Source organism: Truncatella angustata (assembly GCF_020726525.1).
Source record: "Truncatella angustata strain MPI-SDFR-AT-0073 chromosome Unknown BKA67scaffold_4, whole genome shotgun sequence".
NCBI classification, from domain to species: Eukaryota; Fungi; Ascomycota; class Sordariomycetes; order Amphisphaeriales; family Sporocadaceae; genus Truncatella; species Truncatella angustata.
This window is the reverse complement of record NW_025763384.1, coordinates 418,463-445,448: the sequence shown is the minus strand read 5'-3', so window position 1 is coordinate 445,448 and position 26,986 is coordinate 418,463. Positions and strand designations below refer to the sequence as shown.

Genomic DNA, 26,986 nt, shown 5'->3' with positions numbered 1-26,986 from the left:
CGATATCCATTCAGTCAAGTGGACTCCGGATGATCAAGTTGAGGCCAAGGTCCACATTGCGTTCAGTCTTACATCTTTTCCGACAACCTGATATGATCCATTTGTCCTCATCCGAGACCGAATCTTTAGTCGCCGAGTGAGCCCGCAACGTCCCACATTGTCCGTGACAGACCAGGCCCTTGTCATTCAGTGGGCTATAGTACTGGATGGCGCATGTGACCTGAATCCCCGGCGGCCAAGAGATCATGACTCGACCCAAGGTTGATCCCGATAAAAGACAGCGGACTGCTTGCGCGTGCGACAGCTGCAAGCGCCGAAAACAAAAGGTATTTCACATTTCCTTCCGTTCGGTGCTCATGGTGTGCGAAAATCTATCTGCAATGCTTCCATACGAGTTCTCTAAAGCCAGGCCATATCAGTTGGGGAAATCTCAAGAACGACATGGGCTATCATAATGATCCACCGACTGAAAGATTCATCCGAAATCACACATGGGAGAAATGATGGCCACCATAATGTTTGACAGCTTAAAGCATCACGAGGGATTATGCGGTCTTACATGAACACGCCTGTGCGGCCATCCGCAGCAACGCATCGCTATGCAGCTCAACACATCTTCAACATGATATACCCCCTGGTCCGAACCGATAGTACCCCATAGCCTCTATTACAGCATTCCATACTATACTGACGGTTTATCATATAGTGCAACGGACAACGACCGTGCAATACCTGCATCAAAAGACAGCTTGCGTGCGTGTACACACCGGCGCCTGTCAACCTGGAACCAGATGAAAGCCCCGTCGGGTCACCAGCAAAGCGGCGCAATGTCGACACATCGCCTACGGCGTTCAAGTTGGAAATGTCCAAACCTCGTCGGCAGTCCTCAGTGCACATTCCAGCCTTGAGCTCTTGGGATATTGCTGAAACATCAGCCATGGGTATGACCAAATCAGACATTTCTCATACACCCGGGATCAAGTTCCACATGTCACCGAGTCTGAGCGCGGCCAATGGCGAGCTTGACCAGGACTCCCGGTCAAGGATGAGCACCATCAATAGCACGGCGGATGAAGCTGACCTCTATCCATCGCAAAGAATGCTACAGGATTCGACAGGGAGATTATGTGAGTTTTAATTACCACTATCGAACCTCTACCAACGTTCAAGCAAAAGGACATTCTTGTTTCAACTGTGTTGGAGTAATTTTGCAATCATTAGCCGAGATTCTATGCTCTTTGAACTATATCCCCTAATCTTATAATATAGTATACGTCGGCGATTCAGCCACGTTGTCTTATCTACAATTGATACGCATAATTGTGGACGGAATAGCTGGCGAATCTAGGTTCACAAAAGACCCGAAGCGTCATATGATTATGGAGGCTAGGATCGATCCACCTCCATGTAACACGCCGCCAGGTGTGCTACCAGATAGAAGGACAGCGGATGTCCTGGTGGAATCATATTTCGTCAACGTCAGTTTGTGGCAATTCCTGTCCCGTATCATAGCTCAAGTACTCATGCCTTCCAGACATCTGGTCTGATTGAGGTGTTTGATAGGAGGACATTTCTGGATCAGTTGAATCAATGTTACTTCGACCCGCTTACTGTTGATCCGGCTGTAATATGTCAACTCAACCTAGTCTTTGCTATTGGACTTGTCCTTTCGAAGCCAGTGATTGGAAGTGAGGAGGAAGCAATCATCCAAAAAGTCCGCGAAAACAAGACAGTCAACCGAGCTGAGGTATTTTTCAGGAACGCTAAAGGGCTTGCCGATCCGATCTCCGGCTTCGAGGACGCAGATTTCTGGTCTGTTCAGGCGCTTGTACTAATGGTAATTTACATGCTGTCCGTTTCTAAGAGAAATGCTGCATATGCTTATTATGGTGAGTAACCTTTGTAAGGTTGTGTAGAGTCGAATGGCTAACATCGACAGGTATGGCCGTACGATCGGCATTCGCCCTCGGATTGCATCGTGAAGAGGACTCTGTCATTTTCACTCCAATGCAACGAAAAGTGCGGCGGAATCTTTGGAGGAGTCTTTACGTTCTTGACCGGTTCTTGTCAGCGTCTCTTGGGAGGCCGACTGCAATCTCAGACGAAGACTGTTCAGACCACGCCTTTGATGCCACTGAGAAGACCTTTGAGACTGAAGTTGAGGAAACCAACTCGGCTGCATTAGATGCTGCCGTAAGAAGTTGTCGGGTTATTGGATTAACCCTTAAGAGGGTTTATTCTCAACGAAAGATATCCACTGCAGTGGCCCAAGATATTGCAGTAGAGCTGGATGATTGGAACAAGTTACTGCATCAAAGTCTCCATTGGAAGCAAGCCAAAAACAAGTCCATGGGCGTGAGCCATGGTATCGCAATCTTGCATATCAACCTCCTGCAGTGCCATTCGATCATACTCCTTGCGCGACCTTTTTTCTTGTTCATTCTCAAGGCAGGTATTGAGCATAAACCTTCGCGACTGAGCCAAAGGATGGAAAGCTTCGCTCAGACCTGCGTGGAAGCTGCACAACACACCATAGCCGTCGCTAAAACTGCATTAGAAGGAAACTATTTGTCACAATGTGACCCTTTTGTAATGTATCACTATCATTTTCTTTATGGCATCTTCGATAGCTTGTGTCCAGGCTAACAAATTATAGCTACTTTGTTTTCGCGGCTGGTTTGATAACTCTGAGCAACGAATTCGCCTCACTGTACCGGAACCCAGATGCGGACAAGGCCATTCAGAGCTGCGTGGAGATCCTCAGATACTGCGCTGAAAGAGATGCGCAGGCACAGAGAGTGGTTTATATTGTCGAAGCTTTTCATGAGGCGAATCTGAACAGGCCTGCAAATGCTCGGAGTATCTCATTTCTCAAACGGAGAGTGCCAACGATCATACCAGTCTCGAGCAACCATCAACATGACCCTATGGCCCATTTCTTCGCCTACACCAAAAGCAGCCCAGGGCAGCAGCTTCCAGCCTTGGCCCCATCGCGCAAGCATGGCCGTTCAAGTATACCTACTTTCCATCCGGGTTCGGTTCCGCCAGTATTTCCTCGAATACTGCAACAACCTAGTCCGGATGCCACAGGGGCGTCGCCAGTGAGCGCAGCAGTGATGCCGCCTGGTATGCAGCCCATTGAATCAATGCCAGGAGTGGATATGGGTTTCGACTTTGACGATCTATGGCCTACATGGCATCATCCTGGTGGCACAATGCCAATAGGACACCACGTCGAGCCGGCGGAGAGTTATGGCCACTATACCCTAGGGCCGGCTTTGCCAGGCTTGGAAAATACGCTGGCTGCGAACGTCAATATACCTCTCTACCCTGCTAGCGATTTCCGATGATCTTTTGTCTTCGCATCATTTGGTTTCGTTTTATTTGTTCATGTGTATAATATCTAGACAGCGCTCTGCCTAGCATAGGACGGCGTCTCACCTAGAAAGGCGTTTCAAAGGATGAGCCCACACACGGCCTTGGATTGAGTTGGGATATAATGGCGCGACACGATCGATTTAAATCATGGAAGGCAAGAGAAAAAGATGGAAGTGATACCATGGGTGGTTACATGGAACATTTTGATTGTTCTTCAGAATTTCATTTGGGCAACTCGAGATGAGCAGGTTTCTCATCTAGCAACACTTGATCATTGTTGGCATTATTATTGCCGGCACGGGATAATTTGAAAAGACAGGCGAGCCAGTCAGCGTTTTATTGTAGCGATGCCTTGCAGGAATGCCAACCAGCGAGTGAACAGCGCAACCGAGCCTGCTCAAAATCGATAATTGAAACGTAGCCGCGGCATGCAGACTGAAATGACATCAAATATTGACATCCAGTCTGAGCCGACATGTCAACACCCCAAAAAGGGCTGCGTCTCGCACGGCGACATCTCTGCGGCCAATTACACAAGTCACTCGAGGCGGTTATCAGCCCCGCACAATGACAACACCCACTGGGCAAAGCACGCAATGGAGCAAGAGACCTCCGAATGCTGACGGGTTTTCTGCGCTCCAACATCGTGATTCGCAGCTATTCCCCCCGTATCATCCAGGTGAACCTCACCGTCGCTGCATAAGCAAAGAGCCTGACACACCTTCAAGACTGCACCTGTCCCTGTCCGTCCCGACTATAGACGTCAGGGATTATCAGATGACGAGGCTCCCAGAGCATACAGCCATGTGGCTAGAAATGCGGGGACTCGGCCAAGTGAATGGCGTACAATTCGTCCAGATCGTAGTATATACAAACATAATAGGAAGGTGATTCGGCAGTTGTGCCAAGAAAATCAAGATGACGCCAAGTGGCAGGCAAGGCTCGTCACCGTTGATTTAATCGTTGTATAGCGCGTGTAAGTGAAAAAAGGGACAAGGTAGATGATATTGTTGTTGGGTCGTATCCAGATATGGGTGTGATATCAAGCATATGGGCAGGGAAATTCATGTGATATAATGCCCTCGGACGTTCTCCTTCCTCTTTTGCTCCCAACTAGACAGAACTGAGTCCTCGGCATGTCAAGTTAGTTACACACAATCCATAACGACTTAGGAAGGCCAACACACCACGAGAAACAAATAACCATGAGGCCAAGCCCCGGGACACTGTGGTCGCTCCTGCTAGGACTTGCCACAGTTGGCAGCCAGGCCTCCGACTCTCTGACCGTCACGGCGTCCACGGGGATATACACGGGCCTCATAGAGCCCGCCTTCCCCAACGTCAGGGCCTTTCGCAACATTCCATTCGCGGAGCCCCCCGTGGGTAAGCTCCGCTGGAAGCCGCCCGTCGCGCTCCCGGCCTCGCGAAGACGCCACTACAGCTATCGGTACCCGGCCAACTGTCCGCAGTACCTGCCCACGACGCTCTCGCTCTGGAGCACCAACCTGACGGACTACGGCATCGACACGGACGGGCAGTCGCGTTATGCCGGCACGGTCGCGCAGACGTCGGCGGAGGACTGTCTAGGTCTTGCGATATGGACTCCGCTAGGCGCTGCTGCTTCTTCTTCTTCCGCAGGCGCCTCCGGTAAGTCACTCCTCCCCGTGGCATTCTTCATCCACGGCGGTGCCTTTGTGCAGGGCGGCGTGGATTCGCCGTACCTGAAGCCGCAGCAGTGGGTGAGCCGGAGCCAGCAGCACATCGTGGTGTCGGTGAACTGGCGGGTGAACATCTTCGGGTTCCCGAACGCGGCGGGGCTCTCGGAGCAGAACCTGGGGTTCCTGGACGCGCGGCTGGCGCTCGAGTGGGTGTACGCCAACATCGCGGCGTTCGGGGGCGACCCGGCGCGCATCACGCTCTGGGGCCAGTCCGCGGGCGCCGTGGCGGCCGACATCCTCGGGTTCGCGTACCCGGACGACCCGCTGGCGTCGGCCCTGTTCCTGCAGTCCGGCAACGCGCTGCGGCAGTTCCCGCGCGGCGACAACGCCCTGCAGACCAACTTCACCTTCGTGGCCAGGAGCCTGGGGTGCGACTTCCCGGCGGACCAGTCGGACGCGGAGCTCGAGTGCATGCAGCAGGTGCCGGCGAACCTGATCAGCAACTTCGTGGGCCAGTACGGCGACAACGGGACGGAGCCGGCGCTCCTCTTCCGGCCGACGGTGGACGAGCGGACCGTGTTCGCCAACTACACGACGCAGGCCAAGGCGGGCAAGATCGCCCGGATCCCGGCCCTGCTCAGCACGACGGCCAACGAGGACGCCTCGCTGACGACGTACCCGGCCGGGGACCTGGTCGCGGGGCCGGACCAGGCCACGACGAACCGGCTGACGCTGTTCCAGTTCGTGTGCCCGGCCTTCTACGGCAAGAACGTGCGCGTCTACAACAACCTCACCACGTACCGCTACCAGTACGCGGGCAACTTCAGCAACGTCTCGCCGTACCAGTGGCTGGGCGCCTACCACGCGTCCGACATCCCGCCCGTGTTCGGCACGTACGACCTGCACGGGGGCTCGACGGAGCTGGAGGCGCGGGTGTCGCAGAGGATGCAGGACTACGTCCTCGCGTTCCTCAAGGATGCCGAGAACGGGCTGGAGCGGCTGGGCTGGGCGCCGGACAATCTGGTCCTAAAGGGTACCATGAAGCGGTTCGCTGCGGGTGGCGTGGTGGAGAAGACGATCCAGTCCGCAGCCGTGGACGGCGCCTGTACTGGTGCCGTGGCGTATGATTGGAAGCCCTCCTGAGCTCGGCTCTGTGGCTCTGTAGATCAGGAAGAAGAGGACATCGACTCCCGGTTTAATGGACCGGGTGTTTGGTGATATGGGAACGAAGCCACAAGCGATGGCTTGGCGTAATGATAATTTTCAACATGTAGATCAGGTACTTAATTAAACAATGCTGCGGGCGAAGGGAATCCAGAAACTTGGAGCCAATAATGGAACATGTCTCCTCGTGCGGCTCTTTTGTTGCACAGAAGAAAACCAGTTTCCCGCATAATTTCCAGGGAGTACCATCAGCAGCACACTTTGTAGAACACACGAAGATTGACCTGCCGGAGCAGATGGTGGCTTGAAATGCCGGTTATGAAGCACGTGTATCATCAGCACTGGTCCCATGTCAATAAGCGATGTAAAAAATTCACAACCCGGCTCCGTCCTTGGCCGTGGGTCAGCGGTAGACGTCGTCGGATGATCTCAGCAGGATAGGCATGCTGACAAGGTCTGCCGATGTACATGTATAAGTACACATAGGAATACAGTTGACCAGAGCAGTCGCTCCTCCCCATCAGGACTTGAAGAGCATGGAGGGCCTGCTGTCCTGCTCCTCCTCAATTCTCAAGACCCTATCCATGGCCTTGCCCTCCTCTAAAATATAGCCGTTCGAGATGTCAAGCTTGAGCATTTGTCCCTTGACCTCGATGGGCGCAAATCCTTCTCCGGTGAGACCTCGCCGTACAGCAGCGAAGAAACCCGAGAAGATCCAGCCGGCATCGCGGATGGGTGCAGTCATGAGGTGTTCCTTGTCGTAGCCCGACTTGGCTTTCTTGTGTTGAATCCATTCCTGGGACAAGGTGGGTCCAGGTTGGGAGCCGAATGGTCTAGGATTATACATCCTGGACTTGAGGACTATATCCCGAGGCTCGACTATCTGTTTCTTCAGCGGGAGGCCGGGGATGGGATTGAGTCTTCGGTAGAGGACCTCGACCTGTAGTTTCGCCGGTGGGACATAGCCGCCTTTTGTCTTGGGGGCGGCGGCGACGGCGGGTAGCAAGGTAATCCTGCGCACAATGTTGGCGGGCTTCAGGACGAAGTTCATACCAAGGATGGCCAGCATCAGACCGACGGAGCCAAAGGCGTAGGCGGTCCACTCGGGCACTCCTGGAGGGACATTGTAGACGTTGAAGATGGTGTTCAGGGCGGCACCACCTATACAGGTAAAGCCGGCCATATAGCTAGAGGCTATGAAGGCTCTCTGGCCGGCTCCTTCATAGAGTACAGCGCCACCTGGTCTTTGAGCCAATGCTTGTGCATATGAGGAGGATGCGGCGGGACGGGTGGAGGGCGCTGCGGCTTTGGCTGTGGTTTTTACGACGGGGAGGGGTTTCGAATTTGTCACGGTCTTCTTGCTCGGGCGCATCCCGCTGGCGAAGAAACGGGATGACTGTTGCAATCGCAGACATGGTGATGTGCCAGATTTGGAGACATTCGGCCGGGCTGTGGGCGGAAGAGAACTCCTGATCAGAAGGATGACTGGGTGGGTGAAACCGCGACATTTTGATGCTGGGTTTGCCATTGTGACTGACAAAGTTGCTACACGCAGACTCGCAGGTGCGCAAGAGCTCCGGGTCGATTGGTGAATTGGAAAGTTGCAATGGCTGCGCTTGGCTGCAAATCGCAGGGCTCTTAATTCGAGACGGGCCCAAAGAAGGCTTCCTGAAGCTCCCTGAAGCTGGAAAGAATTATCGCGAAGTACGGATTAACAGTGCAGTGCACAAGCATAAGTTACAGGGCCAATCGTAACTAGCTGGTGCGACCCTGTCAATTGGTTCGGTGGAAATACACCAGCGCGCTAGACTTTACAGGGGATCGCGGCTTTGTGCTCTGGGCCCGAGCTCCTGGGCCAAGGCGTCTGTGGTTGTCTTTTACTAGCCCAGCGAACAGCCGTTAATAATAAGGCTTACTTTAGTTATTATTATTCACTATTACAATGACAGAAATGGCGCCCCCCCCCTCCACGAAGGTCCGATTGAAAGCAAATGCCCGGAGAAGATCGGACCCCAACCAAAAGGCACACGGAAAGGATTGGAGAGGTTGAGACCCAGCCAAGACCAAAGCCAAAGCCAAAGCCAAAGCCCACTCAGTCGCAGGCAAGGGGAGCATTTTGAAGCTAGACTAGCGAGTCGCCCTTCTAGTTAGCAAGTGAAGCAGCATCTCAACGCCTAAAATAAAACAAAGTAAAAAAAGCTCAATTGAGCTTCATCTCTTATCTCCCACTTGGCCCCAAACAATGGCTTCCTTTGCCACGGCCTGTCGTCTGTCTGCTCGGCTGACGAGCCGCAGAGTTGCTCAAGATGCTGCGACCAGAGGTATGCATTGATCCAACCCGTATTCCATCCTATCCATCTACTCGTCTTGGGACACCCACTAAATGTAGTGCCGCCATCAAGGTCTACGGACTTCCGCTGCATCGCGAGCAGCCCAGAACTTCACCATGCCCGCATTGTCGCCGACCATGACTGAAGGCAACATCGCCACCTGGAAGGTCAAGGAGGGAGACGAGTTCATAGCCGGCGATGTTCTGCTCGAAATCGAAACCGACAAGGCTTCCATGGACGTCGAGGCGCAAGACGATGGTATCATGATGAAGATCTTCGCAGCAGATGGCAGCAAGGCCGTCCAGGTCGGCACACGCATCGGAGTTATCGCAGAGCCCGGCGATGATATCAGCACCCTCGAGATCCCCGCAGACGGGTCAAGAGCCGCACCCAAGGAGGCCAAGAAGGACGAGGCATCTGCGCAGCCCAGCGAGTCTGCTCCTCAGAAGAAGGCCGCCGACCCCAGCAAGAGGAACAAGTCCGGCGGCAAGGCGCCACCCCAGAAGTACCCTCTGTATCCTTCAGTAGAGCACCTGGTCAAGGAGCACAAGCTGGACGCGGCCGCCATCGGCGAGATTACCCCTACAGGTCCTCAGGGACGTCTCCTCAAGGGCGATGTGCTCGCTTACCTGGGCATGGCCACCGAGTCCAGGCCCGCCGACATCAAGAAGCGATTCGACCACAACTCCCACCTGGATTTGAGCAACATCAAGATTGCCAAGCCTGCTGCTCCCAAGCCAGCCAAGGCCGCGGCGCCCGAGGTTGTTGTTCCCAAGGACGTTCTCGTTGCGGTCCCTGTCTCCCTGGAAGCCGTCATTGAGATTCAGGACAAGGTCGAGGCTACCCTTGGCACCTTTTTGCCCATCTCCACTTTCATCTCCCGCGCCGCCGAGCTTGCCAATGATGAACTGCCGCTACCGTCCAACTACAAGCCCTCTGCTGATGAGCTGTTCAACCAAGTCCTCGGGCTCAACAAGGTCGATCGCAAGGTCTCCCGCGGCTTCTATATCCCGCAAGTCACAGCTCTTGGGCCTTCTTCCTTTACTGGCGTTGCGCCCAAGCCCAAGCCCAGCAAGGTGGATATCATCGACTTCTTAGCCCCCAAGCCCAAGAAGAGCGCCCCTAAGCCAGCCGCCTCATTGGGAGTGCCTGGCATCTCCAGAGGTGCCAACTCCTTCAGCCTTACCGTATCGCCAAGTGAGGAAAAGAGGGCACAGGCATTCTTGGCCAGGCTAAAGCTGGTCCTCGAGAATGATCCTGGTAGACTCGTGCTGTAATCGATAAGAATCATGTATCATAAGGGCTATGCCAAAGGGAGTAAAGCAAATAGACTGTGTTCTGGTTACGACTATCTGATATTATCTCTGTTTCCTCATTTTCCATTGATTGCAACCTTCTACCCCGAAAAGCGTGCCTCCGAATCTCACTGAATATCGTCATGCATTGACGGATAGGAAAAGGGCGGTATGAAAAGCTGACCCAAACGACCACCCCACGAGTCCATGCAAGGATTACACAAAACCGATTAGGCTTATACCTAGCTATGCGCGAATAAGCACAGCTGGAACCACCGTATCCCAAGGCGAAGTTTGCGTATCGAAGCATGTCGTGCCCAGCTTGTGGCCGATCTGTTTTCTGCCATTCGAACGTGAGTTGCCTACTCGAGCCATGGCGGCAAGGATAAGGTCGGAGACATCCGGGACCCCGATCACTGCCTCGTGACTCAGTCCATCGTGACATGACGCCTAGTACTGATTGTACGCCGGATAGTATCTAATATAAAACGGATGGTTCAAGACTGTTGTCTCGATGCTCGGGCGGAAAAGAGGTCATTTCGCGATACAGATCCAAAATGAAGGTCCTAGTCCTAGGAATGCCCCGCACGGGGACACAATGTCAGTGAGCCAAATGGCGGCAACACAATATATATATAGATATATATACCCAGTACCAAGATAAACAAGAAGAAACTTTTTGCTGACCGAGTTTCCCCCACCAGCTATCGCGGACGCGTTGATCCAGCTCGGCATCTCACCTATTTACCACATGCGCGAGGTGGCCAAGAACAAGCACCAGGCCTTCTGGATCTCAGCCATCGAGGCGAAATACGAGCCGGAAAAGGAGGGAAACCCCGTCCTCGACCGCGAGGAATTCGACAGCATCCTGGGCGACTTCGAGGTAATATATCAGATCAAACCCCCCATCTCACTACCGCCCCCACCAATTCCAGGTTTCTCTTAGACTAGTGGACAGAACATCGGGGAGCCCACCAGGGGGGGTTTTTTTTTTCCCTAATTTTCCTTTTCTTTTCCTTTCCTATTTTCCTTTCTTCTTACGTCCTGTCATTCCAACCCAAGTCATTCTTAGGGCATCGCCGACTACCCGGCGGCCATCTTCCCGGCGGAGCTCATCAGGGCCTACCCCGAGGCCGCCGTCATCCTCACCGTCCGCGCCGATGAGGACGCGTGGCGCGCCAGCATGCTGGCCACGCTGGTCCACCACTTCCGCAGCGCGCCCGACCCCAACCCGAGCCCCATGGCGCCCCTGGCCGCCAAGTACCACCGGCACTGCGTAAGTTCGTTCCTGTTTATCCTCTCCCCTCCTCTCGGGGGCGTTTCGTCCTCTTTGGTGAAAAGGGGGTGGGGGAAGTGTAAGAGCCAAGTAGAGAAGTTGGCTGATTCGCGGGAGGCCGGGTTAGTGGAATGACGACTTCGAGGCATACGGGAGAGAGGCGTACCGCAGGCAGAACGCCCTCGTGCGCGGGGCCGCCGCGGGGCGCCGGTTCCTCGAGTACGAGACCGGCAGCGGCTGGGGCCCGCTGTGCGAGTTCTTGGGCGTGCCCGTCCCGGACGGCGCCTACCCGCGGGCGGACGACTGGCTGGAGTACAAGAAAGCCGCGCAGGAAAAGGAGAAGTCGGGCGGTGGCGCTTGAGTAGGACGGGGCCTCTGTGCTTCCTAGGGTACCCTGTGGTTTTTAGCCCTGACGCCGTGGGTGCTTTCGCACGAATTACTATTGTAGGAGGATATCTTGACATTCGGGAATTGGAATGCAATAGGGAGCTCCGATATTGATGTGTCGCTTCGTCAAAAAAGCTCTGACATCGGAAACCTGCATGCCAAAAAAAGAAGAAGAAGAAGAAAAACTTCCCCATGGGCAGCCGAAGATAACAGTACCAAGCGATTTAGAGAACAAAGCATTGACATATGGAAGCAGGCCAGGTAGCTTAGCTGGATAAAGCATACGTTATATCAAGAAAACAGAATACGTTGGTTCAAACCCAACCTTGGCCAAACTTTTAATTTTTCTTCTTAGCACTTCGTATGGCCTACTTCTAGACATCTAGCCATAATTCTGTATGACAGTCCCTGGTGATTATCAACAGGGCGGAGTGGCCATTTCTCAGCTGTGTCATGCTATAGTATATCTATTTCAATGTGTTAAAAGTTGCCTAACATAATCTTGCCCATCATTGGATATCCCAACCATTTACCCAAAGTTAGCGAATTTTATGGCACGTTTGTTGCAGGACGCCAGGTAGGAAAGTATTGCCTGACTGCGTTGTCCCCCCCCCCCCCCCCCCCCCCCCCCCCCCCCCACCCCCGAAATGACAGCCAGGAACCTGCATACACACTTATCAACAGATAGACACGATACATATAGTCGAGATTGCAACACCCAGAGTAAGGCGCAGCTCTTGAGGAGGGCGTTCACGGTTACTTAACTGCTACGGCTCCTTTTCAACGGGTAGTTACTTCTCTAAATCTAGGGGGACACGTAATCCAGCAAGATGGGACGAATCACAGTTCGTTTTTAGGGATTTCTTTTTCCTCCGGTTTCCACATACTCTATCTCACTACCAGCAGATCCATCGGTGCTTCCTTCCCAGTTTTCAGACCTGGACGTAGATGCAGAACCCCCCCCCCCCCCCATTTGTCGCGTATGCCTCACCCGACATAGAGCCGCAAGGCAACATGCAGACCCGTTACGGACAGACCTGAATCACACATATACCGCAACAGGGCAGCCTCAGGTCAAGAAAGCGGACACATGGCCAGGTAGCTTAGCGGTCAAAGCACTCTTACGTTTAGGAAGAATATACGTTGGTTCAAACCCGACCCTGGCCCTCTGACTTTTGTGCTGTCGGATGATAAACTAGATCTTGCACAAACAGACATCAGCATTAACAGGGTCGTCCTGATCATCGGAACGAACCATGACGATGGAACAGAGGACATGCGACTCTGCTCGTGCGACACGCTCCCTTCTACAGCCACAAAGGACAGGCACGCACTAGTCAGCACGCAAAAACCTACAGTTGTCTCCGAGTAGGTATGCTCAATATTCCCACATTCACAGGATGTAGCTGCTTTGCGAACGCTCCCAAGTTGACTTGGTTTCTACTAGCAGTGGTACCCTATACAGAATGTCATGCAACACCATGATCAACAAGAATGTGATCTACCTCATCACTTGGCTGTCCACCGAGCAGCCCTACAAGTGCGGATGCAAATAGGCCATCAAATTTCTCCACACCCAAAATTAGGAACGAAGAAAACAACAAACGGAGCTAGCAGGTGTATAATGGCACCAATGCACCCGAAAGAGGAGACTGCCTTTATGCATGATTGGCTGGCACTCCGGTTTAGATGAAACTGGAAGTGGGACATTCCCAAAGGCCCACCAGTATGATCAAGCAGAAAAGTCGATATGTCCATGTAAACATTGAGTAGTTACTTTTTCGAGCTGGTAAAAATTTAAATTTTTTTTTCTTTCTCTCCCCATGATGCTGTTCCATTTCACTTGTACTGCTGCTGGTGACTGACACCATATAACTCTATTCAAGCCATAAACATGTCCACTTCATCATTCCTCAATCGCTTCGTCTCTCATTAACGCGATTCATATCGTTCATCAAGGGCCCCCACTGCTGCTTCTCTTAGCGGAGCAGAAGGCGTCGGACAACACAAAAGCTAAAGCTCATCAGACAGATCAACAGACCGAAACAACCAAGAGAAGCAGAAAATAGGGAAAGCAACAGTGGTCCTTCTGTTTCAATGCCCGCCATCTACCAAACCTGGACCGATCCTGATCCTCCAGATCCTCGGATCCAGTATGGCTGCCTCGCGCGAAAATGCGAAGAAAGTCTTTGATAAAAATGAACCGACTTCTTTGGTATCATGCGCACATGTCAAAATCAGTGCAATGCAACCGTCCGGAACCAAATCACCGGTGATTCCGTTTTATATATGCCAGCCTCCAACGCCGCACTGATGCTTATAACATTAGAAGACGTCTATTTGGACGTGCAGAACTCGAAACAAGAAAGCAGTATATATGTAACAATTATTTTCACCAAGTCGAAAGATTCGAAAGGGCTATTACGATTAGTGACTTCGCGATTTTTAAGTGGGTTTGTGTGCAGTTTAGGGCGGAGATAAGCATGTCTCTTCACTTATTCGTCCTGCTGCCGGTGTTGGCCATTGCGTGTGGACTCGTCGGAGGAGCTGCTCGAGTCGTCGTCAGGACCGCTGCCGTTAAGTGAAGCCTTGCGCATGTATTTTTCAGCTCTGTGCTGGGCCGCAAAGAGGTCCTGTGCGGCTCTCTGGGCTTTGGCTTGTTTGCTCCACATCTTGGCATAGATTCCGCCCTCTCTCTCGAGAAGTGATTCGTGGTTGCCCTGTTCCATGATGCGGCCGTTCTTAAGAACCAATATTTGGTCGGCGTGTGTGATAGTGGAAAGGCGATGGCTATTTCAAGTTAGTGGATATGCACAGAGCCATAGCGTTGTGGGATGCATGAAGCAAGGGATCAGAACTTACGCAATGATGAGCAACGTACGGCCCTTCCCAATCTTCGCAAGCCGAGACTGGATCTCTTGCTCTGTCTGGGTGTCGAGGGCCGATGTCGCCTCGTCCAACATGATGATTTTGGGATTTTTGAGTAACGTTCGTGCAATTGCGACACGCTGTTTCTCACCGCCACTTAGTCGCAGGCCGCGCTCGCCGACTTTGGTATAGTATCCATCGGGAAATGACATGATTCGCTCGTGGATACTAGCAGCTTCACACGCTGCAATGATGTCTTCCTCCGTGGCATCTTGATTGGCGTAACGCAGATTGTACATCAGCGTGTCGTTGAACAAGATGGTATCTTGCGGGACAACTCCTATATGGCGTCGGACCGAGTCGATAGTCACGTCCTTGATGTCTTGACCATCAATTTTGATGACGCCGCCCGTGCTATTAAAGTAGCGGTACAGCAGTCTGAAGAGTGTTGACTTGCCACCACCGGATTCTCCAACAAGAGCGGTTGTGGTGCCTGGCTGGCATTCGAAGCTCAGGTCGCGTAATGCCGGACGACGAGGGTCATACGAGAACTGCACTTTTGAGAACTCAATGGCACCGTCACACTTTGTCACTGCTTTGGCGCCAGGTCGATCCACAACTGTCGGTCGTTGCTTGAACAGCTCCAAGAGGCGCTCACCTGAAATCATTGATTGTTGAACCGTCCTATAGAACGTGCCGAAGAAGTTCAAAGGCCCTTGAAGCTGGTTTAGGTACGTCATGAGGGCCACAAAGTCACCCACAGTTCGCGTGCCTGTGCTAACTTGGTAAGCACCTAACATCATGGCGACGAGCATACCAGTCATGAACACCAGAGACTGGCAAATGCTCATGGTCGAGATGCTCCAGGTAACCTTTGCTTCAGCAGCCTGGTAGTTCTTGATTGCTTGTCTGTAACGTTTGAATTCGAAATCTTCTGCGTTGAAGTACTTGACTGTCTCATATGAGATAATCGAATCGTTCTTGACAGCCTCTTCCTCGCGATCAGCATTCGACATTAGTCTCCTCTGATCAGCTGTGCTTTGTGCCATGCGGATTGTCAGGAAAAGATAATAGAAAGTGATGATGCAGACGAGGACTGCATATGTCGCGTCGAACTTCCAGAAGAAATAGCCGACTGCCAAGAACAAGTCGATGAGCATTGGGAACACCTGGAACGTCACTTGCTCAAGGAACGAGTTTACCGATGACCCTTTGTTGAGGGCAGAGAGTACCTCGCCGGTCCTTTTTCCCAGATGAAAGTCCAAACTGAGTGAATGAACGTGCTCAAACGCCGACGTAGTCAGTGCACGATAAGCATGCTGTGAGACAGGTATCCAGATAAGCGATCTGATAGAGCCGAGCAGTCCGGAAGGCCCCTGCAGCAACTTATACAGGATCAGGAGTCCAACCGAGACCCAAGGCATCTTCAGCTGTTCTCCAGGATGTCTATCCCCAGATAGCTCATCTGTGACTTCTTTCAACTGCGCCGGAACCATGACGAAGAAAACCCGCTGGAGGATTAGGAGGATAAAGCAGACAACAACAATGACCTGAAGTCGAAGCTTCTTGGCAGGCCACATGTATGGAAAGAAGACTGAGTATCCCCTGAGATATTCGACCCAGGTTGTGTGTGGTAACTTTTCTGGGCGGTAAAAGGTTGCTTCTTCGTCAACGGTAGGTGCAGAGGAGCCCTCGATGGTACCATTAGTACTGTGGGCCGCTCCATTTCTGGAATGCCCGTTTGAAAGGTAGCCGTTGTGATTGCCATTCACAAGAGGCGTTGTCTCATCCGCGTCAGAGGGATAAGAGTCTTCCAGCCCGGCACGATTGACTTGCGTTCGCAACCACGCAATAGCATAGTAGACGGTAATCATACCGGCGAGAAGAGCGAGACGGAGACCAGAGAGACTCAGATCAACATTGTCCCATATGTTAGTTCCTCCTACAACCATATACATGTTATCCTCAAGGTTTACTAAGACATTGTGCGGCCTGGTGAGGATGACAACATCGGAAACTACAATCATGAGATCGCCGAGAAACGCGATGCACCAGAGAACAATGTGTACGAGACACGGGGCTGAGATCCAGTCGAAAAGCGTGACGGTGACATAGAGGTATAGAAATGCAGACCCCACGATGAAAACCTGCGGGTGTTAGCCAATTGGTCGGCTTAAACAGTATTAAAGTTCGGGGCCCGGACAAGGTAGAGAGAGGTATAAAGTACAAGGTAAACTTACTGTCTTTGGCTCTCCGCACCACCACCCATGCCCTCCGGACGCTGTGCGGTTGTACAGAGCTCGTACAGCAACGTTGGCGCCGGCGCAGAAGAAGGTGAAGGTTGCCAGCATCATGCAACATCGAAAGAAGGCCTTGCATGCTGGGCTATATCGTTCTTCGTCTTCGTCTTCAAATTCCCTTCTGCGCTTCGTCACTGGCAAGGGCTTCCCGCCGGGTCCTGTTACAGAAGGAACCACTACGTCGTCTCTGCGGAGGGCGGTGATAACGCTGTCGGTGGCGCCAACTACGATGAAAGCGAAGAGAAGGACACCCGGGTATGCATATTGCAATGCATTGCGAAAAGTCTCCAAAGGTTCTTCCTCCGGGCTCACCACGAAGGGAAGTTCCATAGCGTTGCTGTGAATGAGTTACGGTCAGAACAGAACCAGAACGAACAGGACGAATGCCATGGCCAGCCAAAGAGGGGGATCGGAAATGGAATGCTGCAGGTCGTGCTGTGGTGTAGTGTAATGTAATGCAATGTAGCAGTTGTGCTGTAGTAGTGGTGGCGAGCGGGTACCAAAAACTGACCTGTTATATAATGGTGTAGGCGTGTCTGCACATTTCCATCGCAGAGTGCACTGATGTCACTCACGCGATTGACGGATGGATAGATAGATAGATCTATTACCTCTGTTCCTGCAGCGGCGAACCTCGTCTGTCTGCTCTAGTCTTGGCCTCCAAAGTCTTGACTGGTCAAATCTGACAACCCTCCCAGATGCTTGACCTCACCAGATCAGGATCCAAAGCCAATCTGAACAACCAAAGGGTTAACTCTGCCACTCTCGGGTCAGGACCAGAAGAAATCCCGGTTGGGGGGGGTCTAGAGGGACTGGTGGGGCAGGTCATCAGACGGTGTTAGTGGCGAAAGTCACTGGACTGCGCTGAACATCCATGACTGACTCGAGTCTAAACAAAGGGCAGTGCCTCACTCACCAGCAGGGATAGGGGACCTAGCGGCTGGCTACCACGGTAATCAAGCGTCACGGCGACTTTGGCGGACGGACTCTGATGAGCTGAGACGGCCGGTGACCCAACTTCAAGCAGGATCGGAGGTACAAGAGCGCAAGCGCAAGCGCAAGCATAAGCACACAAGCGTGTCAAGGCAGAGAGATGCTGATCTTCCGAGGTGCAAGTGTGTCAGGCGGTGGACACAAACAGACGACGAGAGCAGAGTAAAATCAGACTAGAATAGGACGAAATCTAGCAAAAGGGCGGAATGGAGCTTTCCTTTATGGTAGAGGTTGATCAATTGAACTGGGGTTCTCTTTGAAAAGTGCCCGGCCTAACCAACCGTAAAGAGTAACCCGTACCTCCAGGAAGTCCAGTTCGTCAATCGAGGTTCAGCGAACGAGCCAATGTCGTGCCAGGAGGAAAGAAAAAAAAAATAGATTCCGATCGAGGGTTTTTTGGGTGTGACAGAAAGATAGTAGATGCCGATGTATGAGAGAAGCGCGGGACATCCGACCTGCAGCCGCGTCTTTACCAGCTTCTGCAAATGATGTGATGTATTCTGTTGTATTGTATTGTATTGTTTTGATGGAGTGGGTTGATCTGTTGGTAGGCAAGTAAGGTCAAGGTACTTCGCAAATGGTACCCGAGTTGGAGTACTTGTGCTTAGTTCTGACGAGTGCGCTGAGCCCAAAAAAAAAAAAAAAAAAAAAAAAAAAAAAAAAAAAGCCCCCGTCCGCTATGTTCAAGAGTCGCCTGTGATGGTTTTCAGGTGAGATGAGCTTAGGCTAGGCAGTTTGGCAACATTACCCAGGAGAGACTCGAGGTGAAGATCAACAAGGCCTGGATCTTTGAAAATGCACAACTGACTTGCCAGCAAAAGCACATTGCTCCAAAACAGCTGATCACGCGCAATCCAAGATGCTGCTCTCCAACATTAGTGACCGCACAATAAGTAATTCATTGCGAAAAAAACAAATGCTGTTTCTTGCTGTTCCGTCTATACACGCTGGACTCAATTGGACGTGAGACTGGCCGCATACAAGTACAGTGATGCATACAAGAGTCACGACGATACAGTGACGGAACTCATAAAGCAAACGTGACAGTGAGCTTTGGACTTGCATTACTCCAATGTCTGAGAGTGTGATCTAGCTGTCGAATGACGGCTCGTGGTTTGTCACAGACTCAGCAGGTCGCTTACCTAGGCCGGGAGCAACAGCCAAACGGCTTTATGCCTGTTCACCGCCTTGCGTCCAGCAATGCCAGAAGGTTACTGGCGTCGATAGTGGTTGCAGCAGCTTGCATAAGATTCAACCAGCGGTGCTGGCTCCTAGTCTTGGAGTCTGCAGCAGGTATCGTGGTAGTATCGTGGTGGACCAGGGGCTCGGTACATGAATACCGGACGGTGGCTTGGATCGTCTCAAAGTATCGTGGTGGGGTCAAATAATCGGGCTCAATAAAGCGAAAGATGGAGACCGTGGAAGCAAAGTTCGAAACTTCTTGCTTTCTGGCGACTTTCATAGTTGGAAGGGGAATTCATCCGGGATATAAATAAACAATTTAGATACCGGCTAGCGATTGAGAATGTCAAACTGCGGCCAAACAACGTTGACACGTACTTCCGATATACACCAATAGATATTAGACACTTTCGACAAGTTTCACCTCCCAATGGTGATTTTCAGGAGCAGGGCAAGCAGGGCTTCACCTGTTGTATGATTCAGCAGCGCCGCCGGTCCCGTTGCCGAAAACTGCGGTGCGACGGAGAAAATAGGGACGGTTAGGCTCGATCTCTACTCTTACCACGTATGTACTTGGGTATCGTTAGCAAATACGTGGTTTTCATGATGATTTGGATGCAAGCCACCTCGCCCCAAGTTACCTCTCATGTTCCGTATGTTTGTCTCAACGGGAATATATGGTCGCGGCACGTACATGACACAGTAAAACCATGGTTTACATGATTCTCATGCTTTCAGGTGCTTCCCAGTAACATGATTTTGCATACGTTGCCAGAGCGTGTCGACGACGATCCCCCTAGCCCCCAACCTGCCAACCTCGAAATCAGCGCCCCAATATGTAGACGCCAAGATGGACCTGTGGTGCTCTAGACTCGGAGCTATGGGTCGTTGACCCAGTCTGTCGGTGGCTCCAATCAGCCAAGAGTCTCCTAATTCAGCAGAACTTCAGGTGGGCCTGGCCGCGTTTGATTTCAATACTACCTCTGGCACATTTTTCTAGCACTCCGTACCACAATAGAAATACTGGGGAACGTGGGCAGCAAAAGTTCGTGTTCACCATCTGACATCACTTGCCGCGCAATTCGCGTCGACGGCTCGAACAATCATCGCCGCGCTCAACCACAACTTTAACGACGGACCGTATGCTGTTGTTGTGCAGCAAATATCCTGCCGACGAGCCTCTCACAAAGGTGCCCCTTCGCTAGCATGGCCTTGCAACGTTGGCGGCCTAATGTGGTAGACGGATGGCATCTTGCCGAATCTCGCCTGCATTCATGATCGGCTGGAGCCAGACATGTCGCTCGAGGTTCGATAGGGATTAACTACTTCCCTCAGCTGTAATGTTTGCGCGTTTGCGTCCCGAATGCCGCCAGCCTATGGAGTGCATACCCTGTCTTGGCTGCCGCTTGATTTTGCAACTTGCTCCGGTCCGCTCTAAACGCCATCACGATAAGATTGTCCTTAGATATCTCAACCGGTCTAGACAAGATCAGCATATCTCGCATGGGCGTGGCAGCGGGCTTTCGCCAATGATCTTGGCTGCTGGTACTTTGTCACGTCTTCTTTTGGCAAGAAAGACCAGTTGCATCTCCACATTCGCCGCCCAATTCCCCGCGTCTGCGCGCCAGTGCTGCAATCTTTTGGACAACGCATATTGACACACCGCAAGAAGTGCAGATGCAGCGAGCATACACCCCAGCATATTCAGCAATCCCGCGAGGTATCGTCATTGACCGGCTTGACATTTGCACAGACTTGAGACGACTCCAAGGTCATGGCGTTGGGTGCCGACGCAGACACATTATGCCTGTTGTACACATGACAACTTGTAGTCGCTTATGCAACTTACTGGAGACCGTATACCCCTACCAATTATCTTCAATCCTCTTTTCCCTGCATCCGGTGAGTGCGAGGCACGGTCCGCTCAACGGTTATACTATACTGCGTATGTTATTGATCGATGGGGCAAATCGGCCTTGAGCATAATATACATTAAGGTACTTGTGATGTTTCTTCTTGGACCTGTTCCCAGAATCAAATGCAAGTACCGAAATTGAGGAAATGTCTTACAGGGCTGAATGGCAATTTCATCGCATATGCAGTACCCAGCGTCTGTTTGGGGTTGCGGGAAGTGCAGTGTGATGGCAAGTACGCTCTTGGAAAAACGTGGTATGACCGCATATGGCAATTTAGGCTTATGGCATCCGCGCACCATCGCAAAAAACCTTCGCAGCAGGCACCGAGAGACGAAGAGAGAAGACAAAAAAAGGGAAAAATATCTCACACCGATAACCGACTGAGGCATAGTAGAAGTATCCCATTGCATTGGATGGATGTTATTGCTAACATTGGTGACAATACTTAGCCTAAAGGGCGTACAAAGTGCTACCCATGCCTACGGTGCACCATACATGCCTGTGGAAATGCGATGCTTTTTGTTCTTGTCGCCAACGTGTTCAGCCTTGATAGCTGCGGAAGTCTAACAATCCGAACCAAACAACCGTAAGGTTTCATCGAAAAATTGAATCCATCACTTCAATTTTATAAGTGATGTGTCATTTTTAATAAGCAACCGCTGGCGACGTTGACATGGACGGCGTATCCTGATATATGTCTACAATCGTACGGCAGGCAGTTTCTTGCATCAAAAATGCAGCTGCCCCACTGGAAACAGATCGGCTCTGGCAGCAATGACGCCTCTATAATGAGGCTTGGGATAGCGCTTTTCATCTCAATCAATCAGACAAAGCAAATAGAATGGCTGGTGCGACTTGCGGTTTGACTCGAGAAGAAAAAGTCAGTCGGAATGTCTGGAAGTAAGGTTGCCATTATCCAAGCTTCCATTACGATGACTTGCTTAGCATTCCGTGCAGGACATCACCTATAGTGCTCAAACGCCGCCTTCCTCTGATATGCAATTTTTCAAATATGTCTTGCAGATATCAAAAAGCAAGCACAGGTTGTCTGGGGATGGAAAAGGGTGTTAGCTATGCTCACTGCCAAGCCAAGTGATGTAGCGCTTTCATCATCACAACGCAATGCAGATGGTAAAACGTTTACTTAAAATAGAGAGCTGGGGCAGGCCATGTACCGTACCGGGTTTGGTGGCCAGGATATAATTAACTTTAAGTCAATGCTGGCAACGCAATGCAATCTGAAAGGATTACAAGAGCCGCTACGAAGCTCACGATGATATACTACGAATCCACAACCTCAACAGTCACCCTTAAATCTTACCACCCAACAGGTTGAGCCGCATAGACTGATTATGTTATCATAATTAGGCTGTAGACTGACTCACTTGTGGAAACACAATGCGAGAATCAAGTTGCTTTTTTTTTTTTTGGTTTGTACAATGCAAAGTCTTGGCATGGCCCGATTGGACCTGCATGCCCTCGAAATCATCTGATTGTTGCATGATGCTGTTCATTAACACTTGCTATCACGGCGGCCATTTAAGCCCGTTTGTAGCATATATGGTTGCCATAAGGCATGACACGTCCTCGGGGCCTCGTAACAGTCATCTCAACACGATCATAACAACGCGACTGACTGACGTGTGAAGTTTTATCCACAAAAGTTTTCTGGGACAGCAGCTAAAATAGATTACTTCCTTGCAACCCCACAAGATCTCGACATATGTAATGGCTTTCCGCATTAGCTCGATTGCAGCTGCAAGTCGCTTCAATAGGCCTCTGGACCCATCTACTGTGTACCAGAACCCTCCATCAAATCCAGCAACCTGGGATGGAAATCTTCCGCGGACCTATGATGGTCTCGCCTCCTGCATACACGATTAACGGCCTGATTTTCTGCACGATGTTTTGCGTCAGACTACCACACTCGCTAATTACAGGAGCGATCTTCGACCCAGACTTGCATTCCTAGCCCTATCGACATACTCAATCTTTCCTGTGGCCCTTGCAGATGACTTGCAGGTCCAAGGTCTAGCCAGGCCGAGCTCAAGTCTCTTGAAGGGGCCTGATGTCTAGCCACAGCATCTCGCTTGAATATTGACGGCCCTCTGTCGTCGTCACATCGTGGGGGTCACGAGTCGAGATTTGGGCTGCTTCGAATTGCATGTGGGGTATGTCGGATCTGGCGAAGATATTGCGCTGAAGCTCTCAAGTTCCAACACCCCTATGTCGATACCCGTCATTGACACAAGGGCTGCCGTCGATATATGCTGCAATCCTTATGTCTCGTCCAAACGCCCCTGCCGATCTTGCATTCACCGAACATCGCGTTGCCGGTTTATTTCAGCTGTTCCCCGGATCCAGTTCTCTTGATGTACAAGCAACATGCGGGCAACCGCCGAGACGTAGCAACCGCGGCTACGATGGCTACCTCGCCGGGGTCATATGTCAACTCTCGCAAGTCCTAACCCAATCACATCCGAAGCATCTCCGGCTATTTGAGCCACTCCATAAGCGGACCGCAATTTGTGTTACCACCGACGCTGGGAAACAAAGTGACAATACCTAACGGAGAATTACTCGGTGAGAAGTCGACTAATGGGTGCGGCCACACAAGGGAAACTATCTTGGGCCGTCAAGCTCACTAGCACGTGTCAATGTTGGGGATTCGTGTCAGACATAGATTTGCAAATCTTTGAAATGGAGCCCGAAATGTAGTCGAGATCGTACAAGTCGCCGAGGGCTAGACCTACACTGAGCCTTGCCTCAGTACCACAGCATCCACTTTCGCTGTTACCACGATTTACAGACACACGACGATGCTGCGGGTAGCTGTCTCCTCAGACGCACCTATGAGATGGGGCAATACTCAGTGACGACCTGGGATTCAACGTAGGTCATCAGGCCCCAAGCATACCATTACAGCTCTTATCCGATAAAGATGGTAACATTCAGAGATGGGTACCTTACCCGTATAAGCCGCACTAGAGAATCCTTGGGGTAGACGTGGTCGAATGTCGCATATACGAATTTAGGCAGAGAAGATCTGCGATACTGCTTTCGTAGCTAGGAACAGACATAGATCCGGAAGAGTAGACCGACAGCGGATTTGTTACACGTCCCCAATCGTTTTTCAAAAAAGAAACTAGATTTTCTTTTTATCATTCCCGGCAGTTACTGCGTTCCAACTGATTGAATGCATCGTGATAAACTTCTGAAAAAGCGACATATGACAAAGTAGTGTTGGCCAAATTCAGATTAGTGGACATCGAGGAATCCCAATCACGTCAGCAGCATGTCAGCGACAACCTGCAGACTGGGTGCACTGAAGCTGTACCATAGCAATCTTAATCACGCAGCTAATCAGACTGCGAACATGTGATTTCAGTTCTGGCGCACACTCAACCTTACGGCAAAGATACGAGACAAGTGATCAAGGCATAAACTTTTTTGCTCTTAAGATATCCTAAGAAGAAACGGGACAGGGGGATATCTCGACTTGTTCCAAATCCGCCTTGAGGTACGATTGCCTCATGTGCCCATCTGGTACACAATCAATCAGAAGAAAAATCATGAAGCGCACTTGCATGGAATCACTGTAGACAACTCAAAATTCGTTTCAAGTTGATAAACGTCAGCTAAAACTACCATGCCAGAAATAACGATAGCCGAACGTTATGCGCTCTCGCTTGATCGCTCGTAGGCTCCTTTGTTGTGACTAAGACTTCATCGTCATCAATCTTTCCCTGGAGAACCCATTTTATTCGTATTAAGTCATAACGGTCGTCTCTCCTCGCAACCAAACAGCTGAATATCGCACAAACCTACGTCGACAACTGCTGGCCGGGTAGTACATTCGCCGAGACAATCAAACCCCAAGCATCAGACGCTCCAGATCCTTCTTTAAAACTTCCACCGGCTGGAACGTGCTCTTGAACTGTCCAATAATGTGGACACGCTGCGGCACGCTCTCCTCCTCCACAACCTTCTCGCCCTTCTCCCTAGCTCTCTCGGCCTCGATCTGGGCGACGTTCTTCACCTCGTCGAAATCTCCCTTGACTCCCGTCTTCTCCTCGCCCCAGATCTCGAAGAACGGGTATCCATGCTGGGCGTACGTCTCTGCATCTATGGGTGTCGGCGGCGGAGGGAGGCCCGTGACGTCGCAGAAGGATTCCGAGTCGAGGATCTGGAGATTGAGCAGGATCGACGCCTCCGCGTCCCAGATAGAGGATGGGTTGGAATCCGGCTCGATGGTCTGCTGGATGAAGCCGCCTGCTGCGAGGCCCATTTCTTTGACCATGGAGGCGGGACCGCCGAGGCCTCGTGGCGACGGCAGCTTTACCGGCAGAACTGCATTCTGGAGCGATACAAGCTGACAGGCTGCTCCATAATTGCTTTTTGACATCAACGGTGCTGAGGGCGGCGGCATTGCTTCATTGGAACCCGTTTCCACTGAGAGAGTGGCTGGAGAGGCTCCAAACATGCAGCCCAGGGGAGGTGATGCAGAACTATAACCGCCATACAAGCCCAGTGGCTCGCGATGCTTGTGAGACAGCTTGAGAGTGGCATTCGGCTTGAAGTAGAGGCTTCCTAGCATCGGGCTGCTCGCTCCAGTATTCTGATCGAGTGCGTTGTAGGAGTCCATGTTGTGTGGCTCGGTTTCGAGCCATTGATCCTGCACCGCAATACCAAATTCACTACTCAAAACATCCTTCAGGTCGGAGACTGTGCTGCGATCACTCAACCGCTTATCGGCCATGACCAGCGTGCGCTTAATCACTTGGCCCTGCTGGTTTTCGTATCGCACATCCATATCTCTAGGGAATTCACACTTGATTGGTATGACCTCGATCTGAACACCGCCAACCTTTTCCTCCCCGGTAACCTGAGCTTCGACGCTGAAACCGCTGCCTTTGGGCTTGGCGATGAACTGCCTAATTTTGCCGTCCTCACTCGCGATACCGTCCAACCAGCGCTGGTCAGGCACGACCATGTAGTCCTGGATCCGCTTACCATCTTTCAACATCTTCAGACGCTTCTGCCGGGTCGTTTCATTCTCCTGCATCGGAAAGCCGGAGACTGCGTTCACGCCCCCGACATAGACCTTGAGCGCGAACGGGCGCAGCGCTGTGAAGTTGATCCACATGGCCTCGCGTTGGTACATTGGGAAGAAGAGACCCCCCTTGGCCACCATGTCCGACGGCATGCGGTCCGCGTAGTCCTGGACCTTGAACAGAGGGAAGTGGCCCAGACTAGGCGGCAGCATGTTGGTGTCCTGGTTGTCCGGAACACGGACTGTTCTGTTGATTGTGAGAGTGAGCGCGGCGGACGCGGTGCCATGGTTGATGCGGATGCTGCCAGAACCACCTGCGGCTGTAGAGTCATGGGGCAGATCAACTGTCAGCTGTCGAAATTCGGAGAGGAAATCTTGTTGCGGTCCATCTGTGTTTGAGAGGACGTCCACCTGTTGGGTGGACGGAATTTCTTTGAGAACCATATTGGTGACTGGACGAGTTCGAGCTGGAAGCGGTGATCAAGCTGCAAATTTCAACTGAAGTCAAGGAATGTAATGTAGATTTTGTTGGGACTCAGTGGTTCAAAAGTATGAAGTTGAGCAGTTGTGTCATGAAGCCGTGTTGGAATGTTGGAATATTTCAATGTGAATCACAGAGGCCTCCTTCGTTTGGTGACTGAGGCAAACATGTTAAGATTTGCACCACGGCGAAACGAATAGAGACAAGAGAGGAAGTCACCTGTAGGCATCAATGGACTTGACAAAGCTAATTCATGAGAAGTGGCGTCGCAGCTAAATACTGTTGACTCTTGGCCAAGCTAACAGCCGGCCTAGGCAACTAGTCCAGACTAGATCCCAGGAACTGGCCAGCTGGCTTCCCTTTGCCGATCACATTGGCTGTTACCAGCATTTACTATAGAAAATTGCGAAATTGTTTTGACATGGAATCTTCAGCCTGTGAAGTTGTACCCATTCATCTACAATGCCGAACTAAATTGTGTCATTTCCATATGCGATGTATCCACTTTGTCGACTATAAACAACCCCACTCACACTTACGATGATATCTATAAATACCTGGAACATAAATCTATTGTGGTTCGTAATCACCCTTTGTCTAACAGCCTGAGATTTGGTTTTACTTCCTTCTATTTTCATATCTTACCATCTATCTTGTTAAGGTATTTTTGCGGCCTGAAGAGTTGTTTGATCATTTTGGAGGACT

General features: G+C 51.4%; 7 protein-coding genes and 2 non-coding genes across 9 annotated transcripts; 6 read left to right on the top strand and 3 right to left on the bottom strand.

Moving 5' to 3' along the window:
* Positions 1-559: 559 nt before the first annotated feature.
* Positions 560-3,350, top strand: BKA67DRAFT_535191 (fungal-specific transcription factor domain-containing protein; the record flags this gene model as incomplete). The annotated part of the gene is made up of 6 exons (XM_046099972.1): positions 560-637; positions 707-1,127; positions 1,270-1,478; positions 1,535-1,889; positions 1,940-2,594; positions 2,657-3,350. 6 exons carry the CDS (start codon positions 560-562, stop codon positions 3,348-3,350), a joined length of 2,412 nt encoding a protein of 803 aa, XP_045958111.1.
* Positions 3,351-4,426: 1,076 nt separating this feature from the next.
* On the top strand, positions 4,427-6,251 carry BKA67DRAFT_261930 (Alpha/Beta hydrolase protein). The gene has a single exon (XM_046095824.1). It carries the CDS (start codon positions 4,584-4,586, stop codon positions 6,177-6,179), a length of 1,596 nt encoding a protein of 531 aa, XP_045958110.1. The 5' UTR covers positions 4,427-4,583; the 3' UTR covers positions 6,180-6,251.
* Positions 6,252-6,636: 385 nt separating this feature from the next.
* On the bottom strand, positions 6,637-7,851 carry BKA67DRAFT_261932 (uncharacterized protein). The gene has a single exon (XM_046095825.1). The coding sequence runs from the start codon at positions 7,726-7,728 to the stop codon at positions 6,721-6,723; it is 1,008 nt and encodes a 335-aa protein (XP_045958109.1). The 5' UTR covers positions 7,729-7,851; the 3' UTR covers positions 6,637-6,720.
* Positions 7,852-8,442: 591 nt separating this feature from the next.
* Positions 8,443-9,807, top strand: BKA67DRAFT_535188 (uncharacterized protein; the record flags this gene model as incomplete). Its single annotated transcript, XM_046099971.1, has 2 exons — positions 8,443-8,521; positions 8,603-9,807. The coding sequence occupies 2 exons, from the start codon at positions 8,443-8,445 to the stop codon at positions 9,805-9,807; spliced, it is 1,284 nt and encodes a 427-aa protein (XP_045958108.1).
* A 227-nt stretch (positions 9,808-10,034) lies between these two features.
* Positions 10,035-11,501, top strand: BKA67DRAFT_261883 (uncharacterized protein). Its single transcript, XM_046095823.1, has 5 exons — positions 10,035-10,178; positions 10,301-10,425; positions 10,530-10,708; positions 10,898-11,101; positions 11,229-11,501. Exons 2-5 carry the CDS (start codon positions 10,383-10,385, stop codon positions 11,460-11,462), a joined length of 660 nt encoding a protein of 219 aa, XP_045958107.1. The 5' UTR covers positions 10,035-10,178; positions 10,301-10,382; the 3' UTR covers positions 11,463-11,501.
* Positions 11,502-11,743: 242 nt separating this feature from the next.
* On the top strand, positions 11,744-11,821 carry BKA67DRAFT_t102. Its single transcript has one exon. It is a non-coding gene; the product is annotated as a tRNA-OTHER (tRNA).
* A 759-nt stretch (positions 11,822-12,580) lies between these two features.
* On the top strand, positions 12,581-12,655 carry BKA67DRAFT_t103. The gene has a single exon. It is a non-coding gene; the product is annotated as a tRNA-OTHER (tRNA).
* Positions 12,656-13,983: 1,328 nt separating this feature from the next.
* On the bottom strand, positions 13,984-16,986 carry BKA67DRAFT_518020 (uncharacterized protein; the record flags this gene model as incomplete). The annotated part of the gene is made up of 3 exons (XM_046097972.1): positions 13,984-14,278; positions 14,351-16,503; positions 16,597-16,986. 3 exons carry the CDS (start codon positions 16,984-16,986, stop codon positions 13,984-13,986), a joined length of 2,838 nt encoding a protein of 945 aa, XP_045958106.1.
* Positions 16,987-24,416: 7,430 nt separating this feature from the next.
* On the bottom strand, positions 24,417-26,975 carry BKA67DRAFT_676351 (uncharacterized protein; the record flags this gene model as incomplete). Its single annotated transcript, XM_046108803.1, has 2 exons — positions 24,417-26,120; positions 26,927-26,975. The coding sequence occupies 2 exons, from the start codon at positions 26,973-26,975 to the stop codon at positions 24,616-24,618; spliced, it is 1,554 nt and encodes a 517-aa protein (XP_045958105.1). The 3' UTR covers positions 24,417-24,615.
* Positions 26,976-26,986: the final 11 nt, after the last annotated feature.